The sequence below is a fragment of the Piliocolobus tephrosceles genome, chromosome 11 (assembly GCF_002776525.5).
Source record: "Piliocolobus tephrosceles isolate RC106 chromosome 11, ASM277652v3, whole genome shotgun sequence".
Classification (NCBI taxonomy): Eukaryota; Metazoa; Chordata; class Mammalia; order Primates; family Cercopithecidae; genus Piliocolobus; species Piliocolobus tephrosceles.
Window position 1 is genome coordinate 53,743,684 of NC_045444.1, and position 10,188 is coordinate 53,753,871.

General features: G+C 40.2%; 1 protein-coding gene across 1 annotated transcript; it reads left to right on the forward strand.

Annotated features, from left to right (window-relative positions):
• The first annotated feature begins 7,394 nt into the window (after positions 1-7,394).
• B3GALT1 (beta-1,3-galactosyltransferase 1) lies at positions 7,395-9,799 on the forward strand. Its single transcript, XM_023188158.1, has one exon. It carries the CDS (start codon positions 7,618-7,620, stop codon positions 8,596-8,598), a length of 981 nt encoding a protein of 326 aa, XP_023043926.1. The 5' UTR covers positions 7,395-7,617; the 3' UTR covers positions 8,599-9,799.
• The last annotated feature ends 389 nt before the right edge of the window (positions 9,800-10,188 follow it).

Here is a 10,188-nt window from a genome sequence, read left to right on the forward strand (position 1 = left end):
ATAAATGTTGTGAGTTATTCAACACTTTGTTATAAAGTAGTCTTTGCATCAGATAATGTTGTCCAACCAGGCAGCACGTTTCAGTTAGGCTCGGCTAAGTTATGATGTTTGGTAGGTTAAGTGTATTAAATGAATTTTCAACTTAGGATATTTTCAATCTACAATGTTTTTATTGGGACGTAACCCAATCATAAATAGAGGAGCATTTGTGCTTTGTTACTGTAGCTCTAGCAAAATAATACAGTAGTAGATAACTTGCAGCTCTGGAGGCTGGAGGAGTTTGCAGGAGTGGGCAGAATGGTCACAGCTGGGAAACAAGAAGATTTAACAAGCGCCAAAAAAACAGGGAGGGGCAGAGGTCAAAAACCAAAACGATGCTCCTAATATAGCATGAATCAAAAAAAGCCAAGCAAAGGAGACAAAAACTTAGCAAAAGATTCAAAGACTGAACCAGAGATAGCAAGTCATTCTGTTCTCAGCTCAGATGTCACCTCCTTAGAGAGTGACTAATTTAAGGTAGCCCTTCTCCCCCATCCCACCTTTGTTTAGTCCCTATCCGATTACCCTACTTACCACTATCTGGAACTGTTTTTGCATTTGTTTATCTTCTGCCTCTCTCTCCTAGAAAGTAAGAGAGAGGAGACATTTGCATTCCCTTTCCATTTCCAAATCTACTTCATTTGTAGATCTGTTTTCAACGTTTTTCAGATGTCTTACCAGCTCACTGCCTGGCACCTAGTGGTGTTCAGTGCATCCTTCATGAACAAATGAAGTGGATTTGGCAATGCAAAGGAAATAAGAAATTAGAGACATTATTTGAGACACCAGAGAATGGAAGCAAGCTGTTTGGTGAGGGTCCTGCAACCTTGCCCATGGTGAAGGGAAGCTCAAATGATTGCCAGGCCAATTCAGTGTAACTGGCAATCAAGACATAGGAAATCAATGTTGACTTGCACTTGCCTATGGTTAGGATTCTCCAGAGAATAGAACCAATGGGATATATTTAGATACAGAGAAAGAGATTTACTATGAGGGACTGTCTCATGAGATTATGAGGGCTGAGAAGTCCCATGATCTACTGTCTGCAGGCTGAAGGCCCAAGAAGAAACCAGTGGAATAGTTTCAGTCCAAACCCAAAAACTTGGGAACCAGGGGAGCCAATGTTGTAAATCGCAGTGTGAGCCCAAAGACTCAAGAACCAGAAGCACTGATGTCTGAACTCAGGAGGAGATGAATGTCACAGCTCAAGCAGAGAGAGCAAATTAGCCCTTCCTCTATGTTTTTGTCCTATTTAGGCCTTCAATGAATTAGGTGATGCTCACTTACATTGGTGAGGGTCTTCCTTACTCAGCCTATAGATTCAAATGCTAATCTTTGCCAGAAACACCCTCACAGACACACCCAGAAGTAATGTTTCAGCAGCTATCTAGGCACCCCTTAACCCAGTCAAGTTAACACAGGAAATTAACCATCACACTGCCTGAACCATGAAGATGGACATGAAGCTGGTACCCCAAACAATGCACAGTTCACCAGACACACATTACCCACCCACTCCTAGGCCTTACCTCTGGCTGTACAAAAGAATTTCAGCAATTCTGGGGGTTTCTTGAAATAAATTATTCAGAATAACAGACATTCTACCATACGGTCTCTAGGAGAAATATGTGCTTCTTAAATTGAAAATTCTGCCCCACTAACTTCCTGAAAGATGAAGGTGGATAGTTACTGAAGAATTATCTGAATGAGGTAATCTGAAATACAGTAAGGCCCCTGGGGAAAAAATCTTTCAACTGTTCCAGTTGGATGTGTCTATTTACAGGGATTTGTATTTAATGGATGACAAGTTAATGTGTCATCAGTGTCTGTGGTTGTGATGAAGTTGCGAGGAAAATGACAAGTGTTACACATGCAACTTTCTGTTTTACTGATACACTAACTGGTCTGTTAAAAAGGATTTCTTTTTTTAATCTTGTAAAACTGAAAGAACTTTCCTCCAGAGGTTTCTGCTTTTGTGGTATTCTCTCTCTCTTTTTTTTTTTTTTCTTTTCAGTGGGCTTTTTGGCTTTGAGTTTTTCAGGAAGGAGACAGATTTCTCAAGCAGAAAATCCAGTACAGTATACTCACTAAGCTGGATGAACAAACCAAAACACTAACAGCAATACTATTTATTTAGAAGAATTGATCAATATATGTCCTCAGGATCTAAAACCATAAACTGATGAACTGACATAATCCCCTCACTCACAATAGATCCCACTTTTTGTATCATAATACCATCCGCCTGGATAGAACCCTTTCCCCAGAAGCTCAAATGATTTGACAATGGTTGTTAATACCTAAGATGTATTTGGAGATGAAACAGATTTATTTTTGCCCTCTCTTTATGTTTAAGGCTACTGAGACACAGAAAATCCACACCACAAGTCAGAATTACTCAAGGAGTAACCACAGACATACTGACCCATTACCAACTACTTTATCCAATATACATTAAATGAATCTTTAGAGTTCCATGCATGATGCTACTCTTTCTTGTCTTTAGTTACATTACTATTTCCAGCCCATGGGCATATGTTTTGTACTGTTTTGCCACCTGAGAAATCGGTTCGGTTGTAAGCAAAAAGGCTACTTTTTTAGCACCCCTTGCTGAGTTATTACTGTCCTTAGCCACTCTTCAGGTTTTAAGAGTTTCTTTTCACACTTCAAATTCTCTGATTTCTTTTTAACGGAGGATTTACTAGATTCTAACTTGCATTCCGCATTGTCTAAGATGTAATACTGTGCCTACTTTTATTCTCACATCTGAAGACAACAAGGAAAAAAGGTCAGTAGAAATAGTGATTCTGTGTGCGTGCATGCGTGTGTGTATGTGTGTGTGTGTGTGTGTGTTTCAGGACTTCATAGAAAAAAACCTGCAACGTGTTTCTAAACCTCTTTAACAGTTTCAGCTTCCCCACCCTGCCCTCAGCATCTTCAAACTTTAATGTGCTCTTTGCAAACCATCCTTTTTTGCACTTTTTGATTATCAAGAATCCCTACAGAATTGGTATAGCACAGTGTGTAGGAAACTAGAATGAACCAGAAAAATTCCAAGAAATGGAAGCACATCTAGGAAATAAATGCATGAGGCCAGGAGTGGTGGCTCACACCTGTAATCCCAGCACTTTGGATGGCCAAGGCCAGAGGATCACTTGAGCCCAGCCAAGGTTGAGACCAGCCTGGCCAACACAGTGAGACCTTGTCTCTACTAAAAATATAAATTTTTTAAAAATTAGCCAGGCATGGTGGCATGTGCCTGTAATCTCAGCTACTCGGGTGGCTGAGGCAGGAAAATTGCTTGAGCCCAGGAGGTCACGACTGCAATGAGCTGTGATTGTGCTACTGCACTCCAGCATGGGTGACAGAGTGAGATCCTGTATTAACAAGTTAATAAAAAATAAATGCATATATCACTGGGCAAATAGCAGCTTGAGGTGCTCCCTGACACCCTGGGCTTTCCCATCCAAGATATTGCCTATGTCTCAACAGGCCTTAGGAAGCTTGGAAGTGACTGTTTATGTAGTCACTCACTAGCTGTGTGATCTTGAGCAACCTACTGAATGTTTCTGAGTTTCCATTCTCTCATCTGTCAAATGGAGAAAATTGTACCTCTCTTTTAACACTGTGAGGAATGAAACTCTAAAATATAAACAGTAGAATGGCATGGAATGCAGCACACAGCACAGTGATTCCTATAGGCCTTTTAAAATGAGAGCTGCAGTAATAATGGTAAGAAGTATTGTAATTATTACCTGTCCAGAAAGGAATGCTCATTCTTCTGTTTAAAAGAAAAAAAAAAAAACTGTTTATAAACTTTTTTAATGTTCTCCTGTATTTCTATTATATTTCTTCTTTTTTAGCTCCTTCTAAACCTCCCAGCTACCTATGTTTATGCAGTCCCTTCCCCCAGAAAAATCACACAGAAAAGTATCAGATAAAACAAACTCTCAGCTGGGCAAGGTGACTCACGCCTGTAATCCCAGCACCTTGGGAGTCCAAGGTAGGAAGATCACCTGAGGTCAGGAGTTGGAGACCAGCCTGGCCAACATGGTGAAACCCCGTCTCTACTAAAAATACAAAAATTAGTCAGGCATGACGATGCACACCTATAATCCCAGCTACTCGGGAAGCTGAGGCAGGAGAATCACTTGAACCCAGGAGGTTTCAGTGAGCCGAGATCGCACTGTTGCACTCCAGCCTGGGTGACAGAGTGAGACTCTATCTCAAAAACCAAAACAAAACAAAAACAAATTCTCGCTTACTCTTCTAAGAAATAGAACTATGCAAGAGGAGAAATCCTTAATATGAATGAGTGAACTGCTATTGAAATAAAGGGGGCCGGACGCGGTGGCTCACGCCTGTAATTCCAGCACCCTGGAGGCCGAGGCAGGCAGATCACAAGGTCAGGAGATCGAGACCATCCTGGGTAACGCAGTGAAACCCTGTCTGTACTAAAAAGTACAAAAAATTAGCAGGGCGTGGTGGCAGGTGCCTGTAGTCCCAGCTACTCAGGAGGCTGAGGCAGGAGAATGGTGTGAACCCAGGAGGCGGAGTTTGCAGTGAGCCGAGATTGTGCCACTACACTCCAACCTGGGCAACAGAGCGAGACTCCGTCTCAAAATAAATAAATAAATAAATAACAAATAAATAAATAAATGGAACAAGATTTGGGGAAGATAAGATCCTCCCTCACACCCTTTAGATTTCACAGATGGGTAACTAGCTACTCAGCTCAGGACAGTGTCTGAGCACCACTCACCATCCGACCCCTGCTAATCTCTCCACCTGCCCTCCCCCTTCCTTCTCCCCACCATCCTATCCTCTTCTTTTACTCAACTAGTCCTGGTACACACCATGCTCTCTCTCATTTTATGCCCTTGCATATGCTATTCCCTCTGCCCAGAATGCCTGACCCTCAGCCAGATAATTTCTAGCCATCCTTAAAGATTCAGCTTAGCTCCCCTTTAGTGAACTTGCCATAGCATCTTCCCCAGGACTTCCTCACTTTTTGACTCTGGCATGGGTAGAGGAGTGACATTCACATTACAGTCTGTGTGAATAGCACCCTCTGGAGTGGTGCTATGGACAGTCTGCAGGACTTAACCTTGTTCTCCACACTCTGCCCAGCATTCTTCCCCTGTGTATTCCAGTAGCCTCTAATGTAAATTTTTATTCCACCATTTTATCCATTTACTTGAAACCTTTCCTCCTAATCTAGCAGTTTTTTAAGGGAGGAGTATGGGTTCTGTTTCTGTTTTTCCAATACTTCACATACAACCGGCACTCAATAAACATTTGATTAATTGGTTGATTGATGGATGGATGCATGGATTAACAAATGAATGAATAGATTCAAGAGTTGAATGAAGGCTTAACCATAGAGATAGAAGATAATAACTTGTGAAATGAACTCTGTAGAGATGAGAAAGGAACAATAAAAAGGAGATCAAAATATAAAGTGGAAAAATCCTCCTTTAATAGCCTGATTACTGGCTCCCAAATATTACCTGACAGGAGCCTCTTCCAGGAGAGGCTTTTGGGGAGGCCCTTATCATCTTACTAAGAGGTGGCTCACAATGCAGTAGGAAAGTACGCAAGAGGACAGAGCAATATGATGACAAAAGTAGACTAAGAATCAGATACATGGCCTAAGACAATGGTAGAGAAAGTTTGCTTTCTAGTACCATCCTGGGACTTACTTATAATCTTTTGCAATTGAAATTGAATCCATGTCTGTATATCCCAAGTTAAGAAGCTCTTTTTTTCTATTCCTAGTTTCTCTCACTTCCTTTTGCTTACTGTTTAAAGTTTCAAAACTTGCTGCACATCACATCCTTTTTTTTATCAGCTTTGGTGCACCTTAGAACAGAAATTTCCCCTGGGAGGACAGGATACAGGAGCCTATATTTAGAAAGTACTTATTATGGTTTGGATGAAGTCCTAACTATGCCTAGAGTCAAGCTGCTTGAAGCCATTCTAATATTCATTTAGTTAGAATGGTAACCACACTGACTTATTGCTGGTCTCATATGGATCATATATTCACAGTCAGCTCTTGGCTTAGACAAGAAGATATATATATTGTCTCTGCTGTTCACATCATATATTTTTATTTCATTATGCCTATTGTGCTTAGAAGCATGATTTTCAATCTATATTCCCAATTAAATTATCTCAACACAGTCTGTACATGTAAGCACATAGTTTTCTTTGAAGCAGACTTTGTTAAAATCGATATCTATTCTCTACTATCTCTGCCTTCCAGGACTCCCACATTCTGCTCTAACGAGAAAGGAAGAAACAATTTTTTACATGAATGGACTTCATAACCAGGCATATAGGAACTGGCACGAAGTTTTAAAAGTTCTAGAAAGCAGTAGAAGTTCTAGAAAGAATGAGAGTTCCAAAGGAAAACTAAATTTGAACACCAGCTGAAGTCTCCATCACATCTTCATTGGATCTGTGGCCCCCAAACTCAATTGTCCCTCTCCTTATACTCATGTTGGATTTATAGGCAAATGCAACTAGGTTAAAAAAAAAAAATTAAAAGGGCCAGTATAATTTCATCAAGGGAACACATGGGTGAATTGTTGAAAACCATAAAAAGTGACACCATTTAGATCAACTCCAAAATAAATGCTGCCAGCCATCTGAAAGGTCACTTGGGTGATGGGTTCCATGCTTGAGAGGTCAGCATATCCTCTGCATGAAGTTTCATAGAAAACTAGAATTAGGAGCTAAGCGTGGTGAGAGCCAAAGTAAGGAGAAAAGGAGGAACAGTTGGGAATTACTTCTAAGTCTGAGTCAAGAGAGACACAGCATTAGCAGAGATTTTCCAGTGTGATAAACACATATTCAAATAGAGTTAGAGAAAGCAAGGAAATGTTGAGACTCAATTCCTTCACCAGAATCAAGCAAATAAAAGCTCAGACTTGGAAACTGGAAAAGAGATATGAGGCCATGGGTGAGATTTCCTATCTTGAAAGAAGACTTTAGTGCCAGAAAGTATTTCACGAAAAAAAAAAAAAAAAAAAAAAAAAACAAAAAAAAAAACCTTGTGTGAAGAGGGGGAATTCTTTTTTAAAAATGACTAATATTCCACTTCATCTTCATCTAGAATTTATAATCTATGTATTTCTTAATTGGGTATGAATATACATGCACAACTTCTATCAAGAAGAGAGGAAAAGGGGAGATGGTTATGACAGGAAGTTTTTGGTACTGGTATAAATGAATGATCATGTGTATTTTAATCCTTGTGGGCAATCTTATACCCTTATTATGTTTATTTAAGGATGTAGAATGAGGACATAAATCTAAATGACAACTGTACTTTATTGATTTTGCAGAGTTAAGAACATTTATGAGGCATGGAACCCTCCATCAGATTTGGAAGAAAGTAGAGTGAGCGCAGAGGTGACAGACAGCCACTGAGGCCCATGGACAGTCTCCACTTCATGCTTCTCTATCAAACTTTAAGATTTATTAGTAATATGCTGCCTTTGGAAGATGAAAAGAAACTAGTGCCAAGGAAGCATATTCTTCAATATTTGGAATAGACGTGTTCTCAAGACAATGGCTTCAAAGGTCTCCTGTTTGTATGTTTTGACAGTTGTGTGCTGGGCCAGCGCTCTCTGGTACTTGAGTATAACTCGTCCTACTTCTTCTTACACTGGCTCCAAACCATTCAGCCACCTAACAGTTGCCAGGAAAAACTTCACCTTTGGCAACATAAGAACTCGACCTATCAACCCACATTCTTTTGAGTTTCTTATCAACGAACCCAATAAATGTGAGAAAAACATTCCTTTTCTTGTTATCCTCATCAGCACCACTCACAAGGAATTCGATGCCCGTCAGGCAATCAGAGAGACGTGGGGGGATGAGAACAACTTTAAGGGGATCAAGATAGCCACTCTCTTCCTCCTGGGCAAGAATGCTGATCCTGTTCTCAATCAGATGGTGGAGCAGGAGAGCCAAATCTTCCATGATATCATCGTGGAGGACTTCATTGACTCCTACCATAACCTTACCCTCAAAACATTAATGGGGATGAGATGGGTGGCCACTTTTTGTTCAAAAGCCAAGTATGTCATGAAAACAGACAGTGACATTTTTGTAAACATGGACAATCTTATTTATAAATTACTGAAACCCTCCACCAAGCCACGAAGAAGGTATTTTACTGGCTATGTCATTAATGGAGGACCGATTCGGGACGTCCGCAGTAAATGGTATATGCCCAGGGATTTGTACCCAGACAGTAACTACCCACCGTTCTGTTCGGGGACTGGCTACATCTTTTCAGCCGATGTGGCCGAACTCATTTACAAGACCTCACTCCACACAAGGCTGCTTCACCTTGAAGATGTATATGTGGGACTGTGTCTTCGAAAGCTGGGCATACATCCTTTCCAGAACAGTGGCTTCAATCACTGGAAAATGGCCTACAGTTTGTGTAGGTATCGCCGAGTTATCACCGTGCATCAGATCTCTCCAGAAGAAATGCACAGAATCTGGAATGATATGTCAAGCAAGAAACATCTCAGATGTTAGAATTTTTACCAGTGTAAATACGTTTCTTTTCTTTTTTTAAGAAATGGGACCTAAGGTGTTGGTATTTTCCAGGTGTCGGGGGAAATGAACTGGTGAAGGGGTTTTATAAAGTTTTTGCTTCCTGCTATAAGTTCCTTTCTTGGATTACCAATTTATAAACGTTAGACTCTGGTCATAGAAACAATAAATGAGTTAGAAGGGCCAGATTTCATTCTCAGTCCCAGAGCATTGCTATTTATCTCAAAAAGTGACTTCCAGACAACTCCTAGGATTGACGTACTGTGCATCTGAGATAAAAATTTGGTTCTGGGAAACTGAAACTCACAGTAATGTGTCATATCATCTCTGCAAAAATTAATACATAAATAGAAACCATTTTCAAAAGCAATTCAGAAAGGATGCACAGTCAGGAAGACACACTGGACGGGATTATTAATATCGTGTGTATTGTTACATTATATTTTTACATATTTTGCCATGTAATGTGTACGGTATTTGCAGTTCCACCAAGAAATGAACTTGGTACCTGCAGAGAGGCTGCAGTTAAATAGATGGGAGTTTAGATTTGAGAATCAAACATTCCAAGTGTTTGGAAGACAACTCTGCTTGTTCCTCCAAGGATTAAATCTGGTCAGCAGGTGGAATGTGTACAAAATGCTACTTAACAAAGTAAACAAAAGATTTTTTTTCTTTTTTTTCTTTCTTTTTTGTTTTGCTGTTTCAGAAAAAACATTAAGTGGTGCCTCCAAGGAAACTTTGCCAAATGTCATCTCACCTGCTTCCTTCCAGACAGTGTTGCTAAGTGCATTTCACAGTTTCTGGATCTGGCAGGCATATGTCTCTATGTAGAAAATAAGTTGGTTGGAGGCCGAACAATAAATCACACTGAGAAAATAGAAATTTAAGTATGCATTATAATATAACATACGCTTAGCAATAGTATAAGATGCCCCCCAACACATTTGCAAAGCACGTGAGAAAATCTTTAAGGGTGTCAATATTATTGAAAGACATGGCCCTACTTGCTAACATCTGGAAACACCAGAGCATGTTCAGCAGCAATGCTGTTATGAGGTATTCTGGGGGCTCTGTGATTGAGGAAAGATGGGGAAGGCCGGGTTCGGGTCCCGTTGATGCCACCATACTTATTGGGCCATATGAGTAGGCATCGTAATCTTGTGCTTCAATGTGTTCATTTATAAAAATGGCTGCAAAAAACACCTACCTCACAGATGCTGTGAGAGCAAATTGCATTTGCTAAGTATTTTGAGATCCTTAGCTTAAAAGGTGCTACGTAATGCAGTGTATCATGCATTATGCTAAATGCTAAAATAATTGCATAGTTACAATGATGGTCATCAGTAGCAGTAACATCATCTTAATATAAAATCTGCTGAAATAAAGATCAGCTGTGAAGTATCAGTGCGCCTAATTCTGCCAAGGCTTTGACTTTTCCCTGGCTATAATTTAGGTGTTTGGGAAAGCTTCCATTTCTCTGCGATTTCTTCTGGTTTAAATGAATAAGTGACTAGGTGAGTGTGTTGCCTTGATATCCCAAGGCACTGAAAGTAGAGGCAGCTGCCTTTCTTT

Coding starts and splice junctions, on each gene's coding strand:
- B3GALT1 (XM_023188158.1), top strand. CDS start 7,618: ATGGCTTCAAAGGTCTCCTGTTTGTATGTTTTGACAGTTGTGTGCTGG.